Source organism: Cyanistes caeruleus, chromosome 1 (genome assembly GCF_971803275.1).
Source record: "Cyanistes caeruleus chromosome 1, bCyaCae1.hap1.1, whole genome shotgun sequence".
In the NCBI taxonomy this organism is placed as follows: Eukaryota; Metazoa; Chordata; class Aves; order Passeriformes; family Paridae; genus Cyanistes; species Cyanistes caeruleus.
This window is the reverse complement of record NC_141701.1, coordinates 123,507,093-123,529,900: the sequence shown is the minus strand read 5'-3', so window position 1 is coordinate 123,529,900 and position 22,808 is coordinate 123,507,093. Positions and strand designations below refer to the sequence as shown.

General features: G+C 37.5%; 2 protein-coding genes across 4 annotated transcripts in view; one reads left to right on the top strand and one right to left on the bottom strand.

Annotated features, from left to right (window-relative positions):
- SOSTDC1 (sclerostin domain containing 1) overlaps positions 1-4,490 on the bottom strand; it is a 34,431-nt gene extending 29,941 nt beyond the window's left edge. The window contains exon 1 of the mRNA XM_023920429.2: positions 3,677-4,490. The gene's annotated coding sequence lies outside the window, so the exon portion shown is untranslated. The remainder of the gene's footprint in view (positions 1-3,676) is intronic.
- LRRC72 (leucine rich repeat containing 72) lies at positions 4,288-22,399 on the top strand. Of its 3 annotated transcripts, none has more exons than XM_086855264.1 (9): positions 4,288-4,354; positions 6,041-6,114; positions 9,534-9,603; positions 11,651-11,732; positions 12,965-13,078; positions 17,263-17,352; positions 19,256-19,420; positions 20,598-20,625; positions 22,059-22,399. In XM_086855264.1, the coding sequence occupies exons 1-9, from the start codon at positions 4,343-4,345 to the stop codon at positions 22,222-22,224; spliced, it is 801 nt and encodes a 266-aa protein (XP_086711390.1). In that variant the 5' UTR covers positions 4,288-4,342; the 3' UTR covers positions 22,225-22,399. The 3 variants fall into 3 exon arrangements, with proteins under 3 accessions (XP_086711390.1, XP_086711398.1, XP_086711409.1); XM_086855283.1 differs by lacking the exon at positions 4,288-4,354 and adding an exon at positions 4,444-4,518; XM_086855272.1 differs by lacking the exons at positions 4,288-4,354; positions 12,965-13,078 and adding an exon at positions 4,431-4,518.
- The last annotated feature ends 409 nt before the right edge of the window (positions 22,400-22,808 follow it).

Here is a 22,808-nt window from a genome sequence, read left to right as displayed (position 1 = left end):
AAGAAGAAAAAAAGGAAATACGCATTTATCTGGAATATTTTGCATTTCACTTTCCAGGTGAAATGTACTTAATAACCTCAAAAACAAGTTAATTGTACTAATTTTTATGTATCTTTAGTATAACACAGGCAATTTTAAATTTCTCCCAGATAGTGCTTTTGTTCTTTGATGGATGATCTATCAGTAGCAGAAGTACACAAACATGTGAGATGGAAAATAATTCTGTAGTTGAATCTACTTTCTTTGGGGAGTTGGAGTAGATGGCCTCCAGAAATCCCTTCCAATGTAAATTAAGTGAGTCTATAAAATGTAGATGCAGTTTTTAAAAATACCCTTGTAGAAAAGCCATACAGCACAGTATCTTTTCTAATATCATAGACAAAGAATAGCTGAATTCTGAAGATTGCAAACTTTGGTGATTAAAAATATCACATATTAGGCATTGGTTTTAGTATGTTTCATCTTTCACAGCCATTGAACAACAGGTTAAGTTACAAAGAGCTATTGTGCTATTGGCTTTTCAGTAAAGTACTGTCAAAATCATTGGGAAGTAAAAAAAATGGCAGAATGATTTAGCACATCAAATCATTATTGCCCAAGTCTCAGTTGCTAGACTGTGATAGGACTCTTCCACAGAAGAGTTTCCCCCAGAGATGGGAAAGAACGTGGGCAGCGGAAAAAGCATCCAACAGACATGTTACATTTTAAATCAGGTTTAATCTGAATTTTATTGTCCCTAGAAAATCCATCTATAATATGTTCTCTAAAGCAATATGATGACAATCTCCTATAACCTTGGTGAGTGGCTGAAGCATGGACATACCAGGAGGCTTCTGTAGAGAACAAAATGTGTCACTTCCCAAGGCACCTGTACCATGATGATTTACAAAATCAGTAACCTCCTGTTCTGCCCTATCACCTTTGTCAGTAAAAGCAGATCTGTCTGTGCTTTCCTCTGTTTCTATGTTCTGTTATCATATACTATAAGGTCACATTGTCCTGTTGCAACTGCTTATCCATGCATAAGCACATTAAGTATTTTTACTACATATGAGAATTTTTTTTTTAAAAAAATGTATAGCAAGTCAGTCATTTTTCTTAGTAACCCAAAGGAAAAATGATCATTTGTTCACTTATGGACAGCAATTCAGGAATAGTAATAAACAAGTGATAGGCTATGTATTTTGGAAAAAAACCAAACAATACCAAGCCAGCATAAAATATGGTGACAGTTCAGTCTGAATAAAAAAATATTCATTTTCTGTCCAAGTTCCTTTAAACTCACAGAAGATTTTAAAAGCCAATTTGCAAATGCAGAAAGATATAGATATTAACTTTACTGAGTCTGAGACAGTCTATTTAATCATCCAGATTAAGTCTGTAGCTACCAGTTGCTAATACAGACAAGCACCTCAAAACCCCAAAACATATCCAAAAAATCCCTCACCCCACGTACATCACATCTCTATGAGGGAATACAAGAAAATACCTTCCTTCCTTCCTTCCTTCCTTCCTTCCTTCCTTCCTTCCTTCCTTCCTTCCTTCCTTCCTTCCTTCCTTCCTTCCTTCCTTCCTTCCTTCCTTCCTTCCTTCCTTCCTTCCTTCCTTCCTTCCTTCCTTCCTTCCTTCCTTCCTTCCTTCCTTCCTTCCTTCCTTCCTTCCTTCCTTCCTTCCTTCCTTCCTTCCTTCCTTCCTTCCTTCCTTCCTTCCTTCCTTCCTTCCTTCCTTCCTTCCTTCCTTCCTTCCTTCCTTCCTTCCTTCCTTCCTTCCTTCCTTCCTTCCTTCCTTCCTTCCTTCCTTCCTTCCTTCCTTCCTTCCTTCCTTCCTTCCTTCCTTCCTTCCTTCCTTCCTTCCTTCCTTCCTTCCTTCCTTCCTTCCTTCCCTTCCTCCCTTCCTCCCTTTCTCCCTTTCTCCCTTTCTCCCTTTCTCTCTTTCTCTCTTTCTCTCTTTCTCTCTTTCTCTCTTTCTCTCTTTCTCTCTTTCTCTCTTTCTCTCTTTCTCTCTTCTCTCTTCTCTCTTTCTCTCTTTCTCTCTTTCTCTCTCTCTTTCTCTCTTTCTCTCTCTCTTTCTCTCTTTCTCTCTTTCTCTCTTTCTCTCTCTCTTCTCTCTCTCTCTTTCTCTCTTTCTCTCTTTCTCTCTTTCTCTCTTTCTCTCTCCTCTCTCTCTTTCTCTCTCTCTTCTCTCTCTCTTTCTCTCTCTCTCTCTCTCTCTCTCTCTCTCTCCTCTCTCTCTTTCTCTCTCTCTTTCTCTCTCTCTTTCTCTCTCTCTTTCTCTCTCTCTTTCTCTCTCTCTTTCTCTCTCTCTTTCTCTCTCTCTTTCTCTCTTTCTTTCTCTCTTTCTTTCTCTCTTTCTCTCTTTCCCCATGCTCAATTACTAATTTTTATTGTCCTATCATGTTAATTGGATTAGCTGATAAATTACTTTTATTATTAAACATGACTTTAATAACTACCTTGCCTTTCACAATTCTAAACTGGTAGCTCTATCTTGTTCATTGAAAACACTGAACTTGAATGTCAAATGAAAAAAAATACAGGACTCTGTACCAGTTTCTTCTTCCCCATTACAGTTCCTCTTTTCATGATTTTAAATACCCTAGAGGTATTTTCAGAAGCTAAAATAAGGGATTAAAGGCATTTCTCTTGTCAGTTTTATACCTTTAACATGTCTAGTTTTCTTATTTGAGGTTTCTATTTGTTTAAAGCTACCTCGCTGAAATGGAAGCCACCCACAGAATTTTTTCCTTGAAAATTAGATATTTGCAATATAATACTTGTACTGTAGTTCCATTCTTCCATCATACACACTACATCTAGCTTCAGTGGTCTGAACAAGCAAAGGCATGCACATAATTAATTCCATGAGGGACAGCTTATTCATATATTTGCACACACAACTCTTGTTCTTTGTATATCAGTTACACATAATTTACAGTGACTATTTCTGCTAACTTGAGTACTCGGCATAAATTAAATTCTAAATAAAGCTCCAAGTTTTCAGATATATTTTTGTTGTAGCTTGATCAAACATTTTCTATTGTCCTACTTGCACATGAGTGCGTGCACACACACACACTGAAAATGGCTTTTTCTATTCTTCAGCTTGTGCTATGCAGTAAAATGGTTATAAAAATAGCAACATGGCAACAGTTGCTTGCACATGTGGATGTCATAAACATTTTGTGTTCCTTTACAGCCAAACTCAATCCAAAGCACTGTCGCAGCAGTGGGCTCACTCCAGGAGCCGGCACGGGAGAGGGGCTCTCAGGCACCAAGGTGATTTGCAAGTTGCAAGGGAGTAATACATGCGGTGTGAATTAGCTGTAAATTAAATGCACAAGTGTTTTCTTTAAAAGTGACAGTATTTCGGAGGAATTTCTTTACACAAAGGGTGATTAGACATTGGAATGGACTGCCCAGGGAGGTGGTGGAACCTCAGTCCCTGAAAAGTTTTTAACGAAAGACAGGGTGTGGCAATTAGTGCCGTGGTCTAGTGGGCATGGTGGGCTTTGGTCAAAGATTGGACTCAGTGATCTCAGAGATCTCTTCCAACCGATTTAATTTTGTGATTCTGTGATATACATACATTGACATAGGATCTGTGCTTAAAAATAAAGAAACTATACAAATATAGTTAAATTTAAAAAAAATAATAAAATTTAAAAAAAAAAACCCACATTTTTTTCTGAGCTGTGAGCGAATATGATCCAGGAGACAGCCCAGAGGTTTCAGAGGCCTCTCCCAATTCCCCTTAGCTATTGCCCACTGGGGTCCCTTGCTGGCCCTCCCCGAGTCCTGGCTCCCGGTGTGGGTACCCCTCACTCGCCATCCAGCTCCTTCCCCGGCACAAAGGCCTGTCTTGATTCACGCCCAGGCTGGGGCTCCTATTGCAGTGTTGCACCATTTCTACTGTGTCCAGCTCTGGGACCGTCAGTTCAGGAAGGACATGGAGGTGCTGGAGCGTGTCCAGAGAAGGGAAGTGGGATGGTGAAGGCTCTGGAGCACAAATCTGATGAGAAGTGGCTGAAGGAGCTGGGGTTGTTTAGCCTGGAGGAAAGGAGGCTCAGGGCAGACCTTATTGCCCTCCACACTGCCAGCAAGGAGGCTGTACCAGTCAGCGGAGGTCAGTCTTCTCCCAGGCAACCACCGACAGGACCAGAGGACATAGTGTCAAACTGTGCCAGAGGAAGAAATAATTTCTTCGCAAAAAGGGCGCTTAGATATTAGAATGGGCTGCCCGGGGAGGTGGTGGAGTCACCGGAGATGTTTAAGGAAAGACTAGATGTAGCACGCAGTGGCATGATCTAGTTGAGGCGGTGGTGATCAGTCATGGGTTGGACTTGATGATCTCAGAGGTACTTTCTTAAGCTGATTCCGTGATTCTAGGGGCGCGCTCGGGGTCGCGGCCCTGAAAGCCGAGTCCGGCCGGGCCCGGCTCAGCCCGCGTCTCGCGATCCCGCCCTGCGGCCGCCCACAGCGGGGCTCTAAGATGGCGGCGTCCGCCACGGCCGGCGGGCAGGTGAGCGGGGGCGGCCCCTCCTCTCCCCTCGGCCCGCCCCGGCCCGGCCCGGCCCGGAGCAGCAGCGGCCCCAGCGGGCCGGGCTTCCTCCTCTCGCTCTGCTCGGCACCGCCACCCCACCCCGAGGCGAGGCGCGCTCCGTCCTCCCGCGGTGGCGGCAGGCGCTCCGCTCCCCCGCCCGGCCCCGGGGCGGTAGCGAACGGTTCGGATCCTCCGAGGGAGCCGGAGCGGTCCTTCCTGGCCTTCCTGGGCGGCGGCTGAGCACGCCTGAGCCCTGCGGGCCCCGCCGGAGAGCCGGCGCTGACAGGGACGGGGCTCCAGGGTGGGGAGGGGATGAGATCTCGCATAACGGAGTATGCGAAATAGGAATGTTTGAGCACAGCGCTCCTGTGGAACGCGACACGCGGGGCTGGTGCTCTCTGCCGTGGGTGTGCCTTCGCCGTTGTCACTCGGCGCTCCCCAGCGGTGTGTCCCGCCGTGCCGGGGCCTGGCATCCGCACGCTTGGGGTGTCGCACGGCTGCGTTTCTCCAGGGATCACTTGGTGTTCTGTGACGGATTTTGCACCTGTAGAAACAAAACTATGGCCATTTATGCCAGATCTTTCCTCTACCCTACGGCTGCAGTTGATAGCTGGCCGTGCCGAGTTCTGAGAAGAAGGCAAGGTCCCGCACAGTCTGTGTGGAACGAGCGGCCTGCGAGTGCCTGCCTGCCTTGGTCAGAGTGCCACGGGTCCCACACATTTGCAAGTTATTTTGTGTAGGTTTAGTACACCCAGAACACGCTGGAGTGGTTTTGCAGCCAATACAGGCCATTCTAGACATGCCTGTCAGTGCTTCCAAGCCATTTTGTGCTTGTATCAATTTTGTGTTTTAAACAATAATGATCATAATGATGCTGGGCACAATAGCTCATGTATTAAACTCATTTTTTCTAATACACATTTTAGTTTTTATCAGTCACTAGTAAGAGAGATCCATAATTCTTATGTTAATGGGTTTTCTTCCTTTTGCAAGTTATGACACACCAGTAATATACTCTGAAAATAAAAAATCATGTCTGCATTTTTCAGTGTTAAATGTACAAGCAGAGTTTTCAGAGTTTTAGAAGGTCGTGCGGTTTTAAACTAAAGCTTCATAAAATGAAGTTGCAACTGTAATGCAAAGTAAGTTTCCTTGTTCATCACAAGGACTGGGTTAGCTGACGTGAATGAGAAGCCCATTCTCCAGTTAACATACATTAATTTCTCACTTCATGTCTATCAACTATGATTCCCCACAGGAAAAGAAGATTCGTGTATGTGTAGCCTAATCACCAGAGTATTTTTATCAATTTAAAATAGAAACTGGAAATTTAATATCTCTTTATCTCTCTTAGACTATGTTACAGTTTGCAAGGTGCTGTGATACATGTATTAATTCTGGTCTGCACATTACTTTAAACACTGAGTTCACATATGTTACAATGTAATGAATCCATAGTGATGCAACATATTATACTGACAAATGTGCTGTATACTGTCAGGCAATAGAAAACCAGCTGAAGATCTGTGGCTATAAGAACAATGTGGATGTCGTAGCACTGTATCTGGCTAGACAGTAAGTAAAATGTTTATTGTTTTGACTTTTAGTAAAAGTAGAGCATGCAGTAAATGGTAATCTTTCATAGTGCTTTCTGTATCAGGAACTCCCTGAACATCATTTATGTGTGAAATACCAGTAAATCATATTGTTACATAGTCCATACATGTTGTGAATGAAGAAATGGTGAAGGTGCACCAACACACAGCAGCACTGTGCTCACAACTAACAGCCTCATCTCTAGATATACAATCTCTCTCCAGCAACCTAGAGTTGCTTGAGGGTCTGTGAGTTCACAGAGTTGTACATGAATTTCTGCCATGGGGAGCAGAGGAATGAGACTTGATGGGCTGATCTCTGCCTGTTCTAACAGGCTTGTAAGGCTGGGTGGAAGGAATAACAGGAAGGCAAATGAAAGAACATGGGACCTGCCCAGTCTAAGAACTGCTGAATTTCTGACCTCCCTGAAGAAATGCGTTACTGCAATGGCAAAACTCAGTGGTACTACCTTTCAAATTACCTGCATCTGTACTGTTAAGAGCTGAAGGGAGGGCAGGGCAACATGAAGTGAACACAAGCACAAGAACACTTATTTTGGTCAGGCAGTACTGATGAGAGAGCTGATCTCCTCTGAGACCTTTATGAAACAGCTTGAGATGTAGGGCAGATGAGGAGAAGACGACGTGCTAAGTAAAGGAAGGCAAAGCTTTCATGAACCTGTGGGTGATCTAGGCTGATATAGGTGTATGTTGTAGTATGAACATGCTGAGAGGCTGCCATAGAGGGATGGATACATGACAGGACATACTTCAAAGTTTTGGGAAAGCGTACTTTGAATTTCTGGCCAGGGCACAATTCCAAGTGTTGCATACCTGTCTGCAGCCTCACAACTGCATCCACTGCTCACAGTGTTGATAGCATACAGGAAAACTAATGTAGTTTAATAATTCAGGGACAAGGTTTTCAAGGTCTCCTGGTCCAATGAGTGAAAAAAAATTAAAGAGGTGTTAAGGGATTAAGGGATTTCAGTGTGGTCTAGTCTGTTTTTAGTGGAAATCATATGGTCTTGAAAATCTAAATGTGCTCACTGATATGTTTAAATTCCTTATCACATCTCCTGATTTACATTGAGAAAGCATCTGATGCTTTGTGAGATAAAACATGTAGTTACTGCCAAATTTTTTCAAACGTGCATTTTGGAAAGAAAAAAAAAGGTAAAATTTAAGGGAGAAGTTTAAATAATGAGAAAATTACAAGGTGCATATATACATATTTTCTAAACAATACAATTATTATACCACACATGTAAAGAATTAAGACTGTGTATACAGTCTTAATTGGTGTATTTTCTGGTTTTAAATGCTTAAATGTGTGCTCTCACTGGCTTTCAAGTATTTTTTTTTTTTTTTGGTATAGAATAAAAAGAAATGTTCACATGGCAGATACAGAAGTGATCTGTCTTCCCATGAAACCATTTTGGTAAAGATGGTTCAAGAAGGATTCTTTCATAATTGGGTAGAAGTGAATTCCTTTTATTCTGTATCAGTCTATATAAACTTGAACCCCAGCCAAGCTCTGTATCAGATCATGCCTCCTTTACTGTTGTTTGACATATTTTTCTGCTAGCTGAAATAAGAAAATGGAAAAAAAAGAACCAAAGTCAATCAAATAAGAGGGAATGAGTTAATATTTTTAAACCACTATTAAAGGGACATGTAACAATGTATTTTGGACACTGAAAGCTGTCATCCCAGGAAAACTGATTAACTTAGCAGTAGGTAGAAAAGGAGTGCTGCAGGCCAAAAAGGATCAGTTTATAAAAGATGTACAAAGTCTGGAAGGCATCTAGAAAAGGACAGGCTCTTTTAAAATGTTAGAGGAATTAAGCTCTACCTGGGGCAAATTAAATGCCTTAATATGAAAAAAAAAAAAAAAAAAACCAACAAAAAAACCAAAACCAAAAATGCAACAGACTGAGGTTTGGAGATAGTCAAGATTAGCCTATTACTAGAGAGGGAATAAAGCAAATTAAATGTAAAACTGCAAACTAGTTATAGAGTAGCAGTGACAAGAATATAAGAAATTTTGGCTTTGCTACCTGAAATGTAGTTCAGTGATGCACAGGAGAATTTGATAGGAACTTAGTAGGAGCTCTTTATGTCCTGTCAACAGCCATCTGCTTGTCCCTGTTACTTGCAGCAATGTCTTTTTTTGTTACTTGTGACAGTAGATGCATTAAGTATGTATTTGCAGGGTTAGTTTTTATGGCTTATCTGAGGAAGCCAAATAAACAGTTTACAGTAACAACATGAGAGGATAATCTGATTTTCAGTAATCTAAGGGACTAAAAGTACACCACCTCAACTTTGTAGGGTTTGCTTTTGACAGACTTTTCATTTATAAAAGCAAGATGAGAAAAGGCATCCACCCTCCCTTTGTCTGTACCTGGAGGGTGTGTTGGAAAAAAAACAACCCAACAAATAAAAAGTCAACCTGGAAAGATAGAGACCAGACTTCACAGTTGGAAAACAAACACACCTTTAGCTTGATGATATGAGGTTATTTTTTTTTCAGTCCTGTTACTTTCTGAAACACTGGCCTTCATCTTGCAACACATTAAAATCCACAAGGAAATTTTTATTAAGGTGATTCAAAATTGTCAGGTAAAAGTCATCTATAATTTTTCTAGTGGAAATTAAGAACATTTATTTATAGCAATGAAAATAAAGAAGAGCAATTAGTTAAAATCACTTGGCAGCTCACTAATATTTTCTGGTCAGTAGGTAATTTTTTATTTATGGTACACTAGCAAGCTCAAAGTGCTAGATACACAATTACACAAATACACAATAAACATAAACCATACTAGCACGTGGGAGATCATTTCAGTCTCAGTGGATGTACTAATGTCTGTGAGAATAGGGCATGAGTGGAAAAAAGGCAAAATATTTCACAATATACACTAATATGAGAAATAATAAAAAATGCACATTGACGTGCTTGATGTCTGTCCTCTGTTGGCTTCTCTGGCACTGTGGATGGACATCCCTGCTGCATCTTCAAAGCAGTTTTCCTTTTAGCTTCATGTCCCCAGGGTGTCAAATTTCTCCTTCTGTGTTCTGAACAGGGTTTCTACAAACTGCAAAGTACATGTGATTCAGACTCATAACTCAGGCTGTTATGGAAAAGCAATTAATGTATCGCTTATTCTGTTCCTGTTTCTTTACCACCTGCTGCCTTGCTATGTTTGCAGGTGTGCAGAGTGCTTACACTGTCTCTGCCATCTTTTCTTTGTGTCTTTCTCTTCTATAAACTATAAGGAAGTGTGCCTTTCTAGTTCTTGTGTAACATTATTTCTGGAAAAATTAAATATTTATAAAATTAGTAAGCACTATTAATGTTAAGAAATTTGTTACTCTCTTTTTTTCGTTCACCAGAGGACTAAGAAGTATCCCAAGTCTAGCACAGTTTCGCAGATTAAGGTATTTGTGGATTAACAACAATAAGGTAATAAGATATTCCTCTGAAGAGCAGAACAATGCATCTGTACTCCCTGATTATTATTTTTTGGTTTTTTCTAACATAAAGTATTATATAATTGTCAAACTAATAAATTACTTTTAATTTCCAGGCTAACTTAACTGTCAGATATAACAGATTTGGAGAAAACTTTTTTTTTCTTTTACATTATAAAGTATAAGCTAATCTGTTTTCCTTTAGATTCACATCAGATTAATAAATTTTGTAAATTTAAGAAGCTGAGGTTTTGTGCTAATTCCTGAGTTCCCAGTGTAGCTAGAGTGGGCAGTTTTAGGAACAGACTGAGGGGTGATATGGCTGTAGGACAGGAGTGGATTGCAAGAAGTGCATGGCTCTTCATTTGTATTCTTGCAGACATGCATAGTTTATTTTCTGGCAGGCTGGTGGTCGAGGTGAGGCTCCTTTTTGATGTCATGCACACAAGAGTGACATAAAACTCTGTGAAATGAGCTTCTCCCTGTGCACAGGTACAGTAGTTTACATGACTCTCATAGTGAGCCCAAATTCTTAAATCTCCAGAACTGCTTCCTCAGGTAAGTAAGTAGATCTGTGAGCAGCAGAAAAAATAAATTTACATTCCATGTCACTTCAGAGCACATGTATATCTTCTGCCCCAGGCTAGCATAAGTAATATGGCATCTTATGTCCAATTCATCAGAAGATCTGTACTTTACTAGCTATTTTTGAAAAAAGCCAATGTATAGATATATTAAAATGTTGAACTAAAATCACAGGTATAATAAGGCTTTTCCTTATATAGCTAAAGGACACTAAAGAAAAAGAAGAAATTGCCTGATGACTAAGCAGAACTGATCATGCTGATCAAAAATAAATAAATAAATTGGAATTTTGCACAATTCTCGCTTTCCTACCTAAGCAGTAACAAAGAACATTCTTCTGTTTTCTATATAACTTGTGTGGAGAAGTCACTCAGTGGCCTTTCATAGGAAAAGTCTCATTTAAATGCCTGAATAGGAGGAGCATATTTTTCTGTACTCAATAATTTTATCATAAAAAAGCAAACTTTGGATGATTCTAAAAACAAAACTTGCCAAATATAGGGAAGACCACTGTACAAAGGAGTGGAAAAGTTGACTTAATGCTTTTCCATCCAGCTTTCAGATACTGTTAATGCACAGAGCAAAGCACATTTATTTCAGAGTTAGTGGCAAAATGAAAGGACTGAAATAATTCCTTTCCTAAGAAATTACATTTTATCACAGAATTCAAAGAGTCAGGAATAAAATTCTGTTTGCTGTTCTTGCATTTAAACTGTAGGATGGAAACTTCAGCACTATTAGTACTCCCAGTTCTCAGTGTTTATAAAGGTTGGCTTGCTATCCCACTGCGGATACTTTACCTTGCACTGGAGTCAAAAGTTTATTGGAATTGAGCTTCTCCAAACAAGGGGGTGTGATTCTGTAGGGACTGAAGATAACTCTTTATTGGGAATACACCCATACACTGAAGACAACTCTTTATTGGGAATACACCCATACACATACTGACTTTTTTTCTGTAACTCTAATTGATTCTCTAAAAATGATTAGGTGGTATTTCTGGTACATTAGAACAAATTTGTGCTCTTTGAACCTGCTGGTGAAAAAAAAAAACTTAAAAAGAAGATGCTGGGTTTATTCCAATTATATATTTCAGGAATATTCTTAAATCAACATAGAATTATTATGCTCTACAAGGATCTTTTCACAATAAAAATGGTTTCAAATATGAATAGAAGGAAGAGAAAACGTGGAGACCAGTCATTCAAGGAAATCTGTTTCCAAATACAAACATTAAATCTGTACTTAAAAAAATTAGCTAAGGGTGTACTGTTTAATTTGTAATTAGTATTTTCAATGAAGGTTCAGTTGTCAAGAGAATCCTTAAACCAAGAGTCTTAAACAGAAATATAAGAAACTACCTGTGGTTAAACACTTTTCAAGACGCTACATTTATAATTCTCCAACACTACATTCACAGTGACATATAACAATTTGCTTAACTCTAATTTCAGATCCAAGATTTAACCTTCTTGACCAAAAACTATTACTTGACTGAACTCTATCTCAACAATAATGAGCTGACAGATATATCAGGTACCAATCTTCCCTTTTTAGGTTGTTGAGGAGAGTGCTGTACTTTCTTTTTTCCGTATTGAAAATATAATTTGAATGTATTTGCATTCAAATTTATAAAACTGGATGACAGCAAGTAACTAATATGTTGAACACTCCTATGTCTTCATAATTAATACATGTTAATTATTAGATATTTAATTTTTTCAGCATACTTGGGTGAAATTAAGGTGGTGTGTTTATTCTGGTCTAAGGGATGAAATGTCATTTTCTTTATGTCAGGCAAATGTGAAATATTTTTGATCTTACATGACCATATTTAATATTGAGAATTTATAACCAGAATATTTTTGCAAAGTTACTGCCAACCTTGGTTTAGTTTAAAAATGCATCTGTCTTTTACTTCTATTTTAGTTTTGCTTGCCCTTGTAGATTAAAATGGCTTTACCCGACTTGTGAATTTGTGAATGAACAGGCCAAAGCATAATGCACTTCTAAATATTTTAGACATTTTAAATGTGGGGTTTTTTTCTGTCCCTGTAAAATGCTGGAATGAGAAATGGTGTTTAGTTTCTGTGAGATTTCAAACAAACTTTATATTTGAAAGACATTAGCATGGATACAAGAGACAATACAGATGATAAAAAAATGTGGGTAAGCAGAAGGGTATTATTACTAGAGAAATGTGGATAAAATACTGTATATAATTTGGAAAATGAGATGTCTAATCTTGATGTGGTGTGAACACAGTTTGGGTCAAAACAACATTTTGTAATAGCTTTTTAATACATCAGTAATTACTTGAAACAGAAATATTTTCTAAGGAATTCACTATTTATTATTTGTGAGGCAAAGGTAGTATTAGGGATATACTATTGTTTGTGAGGCAAAGGTAATATTAGGTCAAGGTAAAAGGAAGTGAATTAACCAAGATTACAGGGATAGAGGAGGAATGAAGAGAGGTTGCAGTTGAGGCAGATTTGTTAATGCAAGGGTGATGTGGACAAATGGAAAAAATTGGAATGTAAAAAAGATAGGCATGTGCTTAAAGGATGTGACTAGAAATTAGGAAGGTGAAAAGGATATTGAAATATCTTTAATTTATAGTTTTAATTAATATCTCATACAACATATTACAAAAACACAGGCATAGATAGAGAACTAAAATACCAAAAGTATACAGCATAGCAAAATAATGTTCTAATAAAGGCAGCTATGATGAGAGCGATTAATTGTTTTTCATTTTATTTCAGGTGCTCTGAAACACTTATGCTCATTACAGATTCTGTTTCTTCACAACAATGAGTTAAGAAAACTTGGCAAAACAGTGAAGGAATTGAAAGAAATGATAAGCTTGCAAACTCTAAGTAATACCTTGTTTTTATTTTGCAGAACAGCAAGTAGTAGATTTTAGTTTCTCATCACATTTCTTGTCTATTTCCACATCATTTGCCAATAGCTTTTGAATCTAATTAGCCATTTCGGCCAAATTTGACAGAAGAAAGAGATCTCTAAAACATGCAAATTCCATGAAGAGTACCTCAACTGAGGAGAAACTGCTGAGTTCAGAAGTTAACTTTTTGGCTGCTGGCTGCCAGTAGCTTGGATGAGTAGCTTGGAAAGTATCTAAGCAGTTTACAGCTGCCTCTTTGTAATAGAACACAGGAGTACGGTGAGATTATCACAGAGGTGAAAAGAGTTGAAAAATGGGTGTCATTTCTGTTGAGAGTGTGAGTGATAGGTTATAGAACCCAAATTCCTGCCTCATTGATTCTCTTGCTTATAGAACTTCCTTTCTGCATCTTTTTGGCAGACTGTGGATTTCTAGAGTCTAAGAATAAATGTGCTTTAGGTATTTCTTGTAACAATGTCTGTTAAGGAGCATACTTTCTGATACACTGGCTGAAAATTAAAATAGCACCATGTCTAAAATTTCAAATGAAGTTATACAAGACAGTGTTGGCACCACCAAATTATAATGTAAGAAGTAGCCTCCAGGGAAGGTAGGATTATATGCTATAAAGCTATTGAAAGTGAAAATATAAGCAGTATTTTTCCATGATTCCTTAAGGAATGTCAACATAGGTCATGCCAGATGCTTAGTACTTGGAGAAGACATTAAACAAGTTTTGTGCCTTGGTGACATGGTTAAGGAGGTGAATATCAGAATGTCACCTCCTTAAGCATTCAGAAAACAGAATGTCTGATTGTGGGAAAGGAAAATAAGAATGAAAAATTAAACTTTTAATTGAACTTGACCCTGGACCAAAACTAAGAAAAACAAATCAAGTGTTTAGGAAGACAACATGGCAACCAGACTATTGAAATTCTTTTCATTATATGCAAGATAGAAAAATTAGTCCATTTAAGAATGTAGTTGTTTGAAGTGATTAGGCAGTGTCTGGAGAGACATCCTGTGTATGAATGGTGCAGTCACTTGAATTAATGTTATCTCTACAAAATAATAAGGAGCTTCAACAAGCACAGGAAGTTTGTTGTACTTGTTGCAACCATCTGTGGGAAATACATAGCAGATAGTTAAAGTGCTGCTGAGTTATTATAAATGGCAGTTACAAAGGCACAGTGAAAATTGGATGCAAATTGGACTGGCCACCACCATAGAAAAGGAAGTGTTTGAAAGAACAATCAAACAATATATAATATACTGATCTACCCTAATTAAAAAAATAGTTGTTGTTCAAAGAATTGTACAAGAGTAAACAGTAATCAGTGGAAGAAGCTTAACAACCTTAATAACCATAACTTTAAAGTCATTCCTTCTTGACCTTTGCAGTCATGAAAAAAATAGTCTATGTGTTTGCTTCAAGGGGCTTTCATAACAATGAATTCTTGAATTAATAGGTCTCTATTGGTTTAATAAAATGGCCTGTCATATTTGAAGTAAATAAAATCAGTAAATGAACAAAATAAAATTTAAAAGTATTATCCTATATATTGTATTACTATATAATTTATTTGCCTTCTTGCAATATTAATAAATATTAAATTTAAAATTAAATGGGTGCAGAATTTGCACTGTGTAGCTTTGAAAAGGGCTGTGCCCATAACTCACTTTTGTAAAACAAAACCAGTGAGACTTCTCACTGTTATGAGGTAGATATTTTTTATTGCTAATCTGATTTAAAAAAAAAAAATAAAAAAATCACTTGCTAGCCTTCAATAGAGCTCCTGGATACTTAACAATGTTTTATTATTTTGTAACTCTTGGGGACAATAGAACTATTAAAACACACTATTATTGTTCGCTTCAGGAGCAGCATCCAGCTGCCAAAATGTTGCATTTTTCTTCCTGAAGGCTCTTTTGTGATTTTAGCCACTGCCCTCACTGGATGTGTAGCATAACAACCATTCTTCATCAGGTGTCTAGGGAAGACATTCGGCTTCAAAAGATTTACTGCACATGCTGCTTACAACTGCAGCCTTTTGGGAGATTCAGAGTGTTTCTTTATGGGCTCACCTTGTGCTCACATCTCCTTTTTAGAATCCAAGATTTTTGTTATGTACTCTGTAAATTGCCTCAACTGATTTATTGTCCTCAGCTGATAACATCCTGCTGCTAGACCTCAGAAAACTCTCTTGTTCACTATGTTTCTGCCCCATGTGGCAGAGGCACACTGTTTTCCTACACTCCAAATAGAGAAAACAGACAAAACTGTGGAGGAAGAAAGCATTATCCTAATTTGTAGAACTAAAATTGCATGACCTTGACAAGAAAGTCGATAGCTCAGCCAGGAATTGATCCCAGATGTTTTGTAAAACAAAACCATCTTGATCTGTACAATGGTTGAATTTACTGTAAAAATGAGTAGTAGAAAAATTCACATTATCTAAAACAAACCTACAAATCAGTGTTGTTGAGTAGAGACACATTGTCCAAGCAACATCCAGATTCACAAGTGTTTAATAGCAGACCTGGTTTGTGCCTTGGAAAAATCTCTCTTGAATCTTTATTCTGTTCCACTTCCGAACATACCTGATTTTAGAGATCTTTCTGAAATGTTTTCCTCTTTGGAGTGCTATAGCATATTTTCTTGACTCAAGAACAGACTTATCAGATACATACATAATATTCTTTCTGATTAACACCTTCTAGGAAAGAAGTCGTCCAGTTAAAATAGAACTTTCTTTTGCTGCCACCTTGTGGTTGTTTTACTAATTTTAAGTACAGCGATTTTTAAAAATTTGTTAGAGTTAAAATAAAATTTCTCCTCTGAATACATGAAAAGGTGTTTTCTATGAAGAAGAGAACAATTGCTCATTCCAGCCTTGTTGCATCTTCAAAATACCTGCTAAATCCCATCGAGCACTGAACCCTCTCAGCAGTTGTATTTGTCCTGAAGAACATGAAATTGCATCTTGTGGTTTACAAATCTCTATGGAATATTTTCAGACATTTTTCTTCTAACATCTCTTACTTGCTTCTGTAATACCATCTTCCTCTCCCTAGCTGCTAAAATGACATCATTTTTTTACCCTAGAGCAAGTATTAGCCACAGCCTCACCTCAGAAAAACAAATGACTGTAGACTGTAGCAGTAGTTGTAAAGATTATTGATTTACATTTTTCCCCCCTGCTCTGGTCTCATTGTGACAGCCTCCTGATTATTTTCACTTTCTTAGAAGAATTTGTATAAGGAGATTCAAAGCATTATATTTTTTATTGAGAGAAGAGGCCCTACCCCACAATACTTGCTTGTTTATTAGCACATCTGTAAATGAGCCAGTTTCTGTTTTAATCAGCCTCAGTTATCACTGTCACTAAACAAACTGATTTGGCATGTGAGGCTAATGTTCCACACCTGGCAAAGCAGCAGCACAGAGTTGATACCTGTCTCTGTGCTGCAAAGGGGTAATGTGAACCTGAACATTTTAGCCAAGTTGCTAATGGGCTTTTGGAGCTTGGTATCTCCAGTCTCAAGAAAAGCAACTGGCACCCAAGTTCTCAGGAGTTTAGGCCCTCTGAAACATTTTTCTTTTATGTTTCTTTTCAAACGCATCATCTGTCAAAACATCAGAAGGCTGTGTATTTGCATTTTATATTGTATCTGTGGGATACAGCCTTTTATCAGTTCTGGTAATGTCTTAGGTGTCTCATTCGATATTAGTAACTCCATCCTCCTACCGATTTTGTGTCTTACATTTAAGTTGTCACATAAAAGACCATTGCTATTTAAAATAGGCATTACCTAACAATACGTAAGAAAATCAAAGGGATCTTTTTTTCTGTAGATCTTAAAAAATAGAAAAAAAACTCTAAAGGTTTGGAATGCATGATGACACCTTTACTCAGTTCTTGCCTGTGCTATTTTGTATATTCTGCAGTAAATCACTTCCTGCAGACCTGTTTAGACGAGTAATTTCACATGTGTGAAGAGACTACTTTGTTTACCCAGCCTAAGAAAAATTTGAATTTGATATTTTGTACAAAGTCTTTGACTCCTAGTGACCTTTAATTTTCCTGCCTTGCAAAGTTGTTGTTTTGCTGAGTTTGTTTTTTGTGACGTTGTTTTTTTTCTGTACACATTTTGCAGACCTATTCCAAAACCCTCTGGCATATGATCCAGACTACCGGCTTTATGTGATATACTTCCTTCCTTCAGTTCAGCTCCTTGACAGGAAGTGTAAGGATTGCTTTCCTCTCTCACAATGCATTGACAGTTGCTTTTGGTACTAACCAGTTTGGACAAATAAGTCAAATTATCCTATCTGTTCTTTTACATGTGTTTGTTGATAGAAAAAAGAGAACTAATTTAACAAGATACCTGGCTTTTGTACGATTTGCCAAGCAAAAAGAGTTTGCATGGCATCAACACTTAGTCAAATGTTTTTATTTTTCTTTTTAAATTGTGTTGTTTTTTTCTTGTATCTTGGTCTATATGGGTAAAGCTAAAAGCTTGTGCTTAAAAATGTGTACCTACCTGTGTGCACTCAGACTGGTATATTCACATGGGTGAGTGTGCTTACTTAGGTTTGGATGATATCCTGAGCTATCTACTCATTTCTGTACAGTTTAAGTATGTATATACACATTTTTTGATAAACACAGATCAAGCTTTCAAATATAATAAATATTCACAAATTATCAAGAGATATTTCACAGCTTATCTGCTGTAAATTCTACAGAAAAAAACAAAACAAAACAAAAACTGTCTTAAGAATAGCCAGATTTTACACCAGTAAATCTATAAACATGCCACAATGTACCCAGAAAATAGCCTTTGGTGATTTCTGTCTCTGGTGTTTGGTGAACTGTGACTGAAAACTACTGAGAGCACTGAAAAAGTAGCTGAGTCCTACCTCACTCTGTAAGAAAGTAGCAAGGAAAAACCAGCACCTTCATGAAAGGGGAACTGAGCAAGACAGGTGCTGGGAAGCTGTGCAGCTGTCCTGAAGGAAAGCTGCTGGACGGGCCCCAGCAGGTGCCAGGGCTTGATGAGGAGTTGCTGGATCTGACCATGTGCCCACTTGCTCACAGTCATTTTGCACAGGTACTCCACTCTCCTGAGCACTTGCTCTTGTGTTACACTTGTGCTTAACACATCTGTCAGGCTATTACTAAATATCACTTTTTAACTGGGGAGTGATGACTGAAGCTTAATGTGCTGAAAAATATGTGTTGCATTTACATGTCTAGAAACACTTCCATAAAACTTCCTGGACTTCATCTCCTAAATACAGTTCTACTGTAGTCAGTCCTGGATTAAGACTTGAGGCAGTAATTTGTTATCAAGCTGTATCCTGGACTTTCTATTTAGTGAACTATTTCTCTGAAAAATTACAAAGTTTCTTCACCATCTGTAGAACATTACCAGCATAGCCCTGGCTGTCTCCACACAAGACATGTGCTCATGTTCTGTTACCTTCAGGCATGACTACTGCAGTTCCTTCCTAATTGGTCCCCTAGACACCATGACTCCAAAATTTCTCTGAACTGAAAATGCTATTGCCAGTTGCTTGTTCTAAAAGTTTAGCTGACTTCTGTTCCATAGCTGAAGTACTAGATTAGTATAAGGTTCATAAAATTTAAGCTACTATCCCCGATTTGATTTAAGAGCCTCAAACTATTTGTTTAAAAATTAAAGTTATTTCTTTTAAAGTGCAAAACAGAAAAAATTTAAACTTTTGTTTTGATTTCACTCCTAGGGTTTTCTCTGTAATTGACCAATGGGAATTAAACTGGCCTTAATCCAGGACTTGTTTTTGCAATTCATAGACACTTCCAAATCGTTACTGACTTCTGCAGGAGAGCTCATTTAAGCAACACAAAAAGTCTTGCTTTCTTCGTATCTTCATTTAAAACTTCTGATCCTACGGCACTCAGAAGAAAATACTTTATTGTACAGGGATTCACCCTAAAACCTTAGGAAATATCAGTCCATGTTCCCATTTTGAATTGCCATGAAATTGTGTAATTAACATTTAAGTATTAAAAAACTGCACGGAAAATATATGAATCACCTTTTGTATGCTGCCTTTTCAACTGATAGAAATGAAGTTAATTTTTTTTATATCCCTTTTTAACAGTGGTTACACAAAGAGAAAGGGAGTCAGCGCTTCACCTCTATAACCCTAAAAGGGCTTGGGTCATGCAGTCAATAGCTTTTGGGAAGAGAGCAGATACATCCCTGGGGACAACAGTGGGATCTAGCAGATGCACTCAACCAGCCAGAAGACCAATAATTCCCTCAGGTATTCATAATACTCAAAGGAAGACATACATTTTTAGATCATTTGAATTAGAAACCGTTTTTTTCATTCATCTAATAAAACATTATTGGTTTTAGTAATTAAATATAAATGCATCAAGAACTCAGCTGGTTTGCTACATAAAGTAAGTAGTTGTAGCAGCAGCAGACAACAAATGAATCCTTCTACTGACAGTATTGTGGCAGATAAATTCTAATCACACCCTGTAGTTACAGAATTGTCCTTAAAGATAACTGGCAAATTTTTTGTCAATATGAGTCTTGTGTTTAGTTTTATTCAAAGCATTTCAAAACACTTCTGACTCTCAGTGCTCAGCATCATGGAGTTTTGATGCCCTCTAGTGCTTTTACAAAATAATCTCTTGAAAATATTGTCTTCTAGTGTTCTAAATTTTATGTATCTTGCCTGGTTTTGTAAGCAGATTCCTCTTTATGCTTTCCAAGCTGAGAATATTTAATAATGTCTTGTAACACCATATAACACAATTTTTAGAGTTCTTAAAACATTCACATCTGGAAGACAGCACGATCCTGGCACAAGAAAGCAGGTGAATACCGCCTGGACTTATATCACAATCCAGAACCAACTTTGAAATCCCATATAATATCATCAGCTTCTTTGATGTTTTAAAAAAACCACCACTGTGCATAGGTAACTGAAATTGTAGCATTTTAAACAGTGTAGATGGAAGTTTGGAAAGTAATCAAGTAGCAGCAAGTTTATTTAAATGTATATACCACAATAGTAAAACTGAACGCACTGCATTTAACAATGATTTTGAAAAGGTTGCGAAAAGGAGGATAGTTTAAGCACATTTAATAATTTATTTTGCTGATGATTATCAAGGCAGGCAGACAGCTGTCTTTATCCTGCAATCATACACGTACACAGTGACATCATTTTCTGTGAAAGAAAAAGAGCCTGGATATCTATTTCTATAGGAAATAGAACACAAGAAACTTAAAACTACATACACTTAAATCCCAGGAAATACTTCCTTCCATAGTAATTGAATAAAATAATATCTAAAACATTTCAAATCATGTGCTAATTTTTAATTAATTTGAACAAGCAATTTAGGATCACGATAGCAATCAATTCTCAGCTACTCAAATTGCTGTACAGCCATTAACGTCATAATTTGAACTTTCTGTTATAGGTCATGAATTCGGAAATAGCACAAATAAGTAAGTAATGTTTTCATTTCAGTGTCTTCTTACTTTTGCATCTCTGAAGCATTTAAGTTCCTCTTCCCATGCCTAAAAAATACCCAAACTAGAGAAAATGTTCATAAAAATGAGCTTTTGAAACAGTTTCAGGTGTTTGTATTCAATATAGCTGCAACTCTACACTAGGTTTGTTGTCTAAAATTTAGTATTGAAAGGTATTCCACATTTGGAAATGGGTACATAAAAATGCCATTTATTTGTAAGATCAAACACTGATCACTAGAAAAAGCATGCTCAAAGTATTAGAGCATCAGAATAGCTGTTCCATATTATGTCCCAGAAAATGTTCTCCTGGCTGGCTGTTCAAAAATACACTCTCTGGAAAATATTATGACATGTAGAATGAAACTTTTTTAGTGTGTACGTGATGTTATTTTTATTCTGTTCAGTTTCAAAATCACAGAAATAAATGTAAAACTTATCTCTGTATCTCAACTGAGACAGGAGAAAGGTTGCATTTTAATGTGATGACGTTTTAGATGCAAACTTTTTAAGAGTAGATTTACAAACTTAAGGTATCAGATCTGGATTTACTTTGTAGCTTTACAAACAAAAAGATTTGAAAAATGCATTAAAGAAAGTAATACGAACCTACCTCTTATAGTACTCTGAGCATAGCTCTTTAAAAATCAAGCTCATTTCTGTGGAAAAATTAAATCTTACCTGCCTTCAGTGCAGTTAGTAGTCCTCATTGATAGAATAGATGTGCAGCTGCCTCAAGTCTCATTTATGGAAATGCTGAGGCTTTGCAAGGTGCCTTTTCATGATAAAGTGCATGGTACTCAGAGGAGACAGTCCTGTGGTTTTTATGAGGTGTGTTACTACAGGGACATCTTTAAGAAATAAGGTCTTTCAAGATAAAGTTTTAATACTGTATGAGTTGGAAGGTTTTTGGGTCCTTGTCAGCGCTGCTTTGCTCTCCCAGACTGCAGCTGTGGCAGGATACATGAACACAAGCTCACAGTGATCTGGATTCAGAGCTTGAGAATGGAATCCACAGTGAAGTAAATGTGCATTTTCATGAATAGGTATCAAATCATTTGAATCATGTCCATTGAATCAGAGCATTAAAAGCATGCAATTATAACCTTTATTGGAGGACAAAAATTGAAAACAAAGGACCATTTTTAAGTCTACTATAAAAGTTTCTAAAATGATTCATAGTATGATTTTTTTGGAAATAAATTCCCATGACTCTGATCTTTTCTTATTTTGTTTTGCTTTCTTAAATTTGGTAGAACAAAACCTTCCTAAAATTTAAAATTTTTAAATCCTCCCTCTTAGTGTCATCATGACTGCCACTTTCACTTTCCAGAGAGTGCACGTTGTAAATTAATTCTGAAGTGGTTTGGAAACGTTCAGGTAATGGACTTGCTTTGTTCTTTTTGCAGAGTACCATTTGAGGACCCTGAAGATGCAGTTTTAGTTCGGGCAGTGACAAGATCTCTAATGGAATTTTCCTCTGTGGACTGGAACAAAGTAGCCACTTGTCAAGAAAGGCGGCTTAAAAACAAAGCAGAGGAGCCCCTTGAGAAGCTGACAGTCCAGTTTAGATGAGAAAAAAAACAATTTCTCTCTCTAATGTTAACCCCACAAGTAGGTTAACAGCTCAAAAAAACAAGTACATAACAACATACATCTAATTAAGTTAGTATAAGATTTCTTTTATCATATGTAGTATGGAGAGTGAAGAAATTAACATATAATAAGTACTGGCAATGTTATAATAAAAGTTGCTTGAGATGCAATTCTTACCATACTTTTGTTACCTGAAAGTACTGAACTGCACACTAATTTTTATGAAACTAAGGATAAATACTTTTATTTCTTAAAATAGATTTCCTCACATATTTCTCCTTCCCTTCTGTCAAGGCTTAAAGTCAGTGATGCTTTCTAAACATATCAAAGCTTTTCTTTCAGGTTGTAGTTTGTCTTCTGAGTTCCTTGTCTCCTAAGTTAGCATAGAACCACAGGACAGTCTATGTTGGCAGGGATCTCTGGAGCTTATCTAGTCCGACCTTCCTGCTGGAAGCAGGTCAGAGATGAGGTTTTCCAGTGGCCTGTCAGGGAGAATTCAAAGATCTCCAATGAGCAGGGTACCACCACTGGGAGAATGAAAGCAGGATTGGTGCTAGGGATTT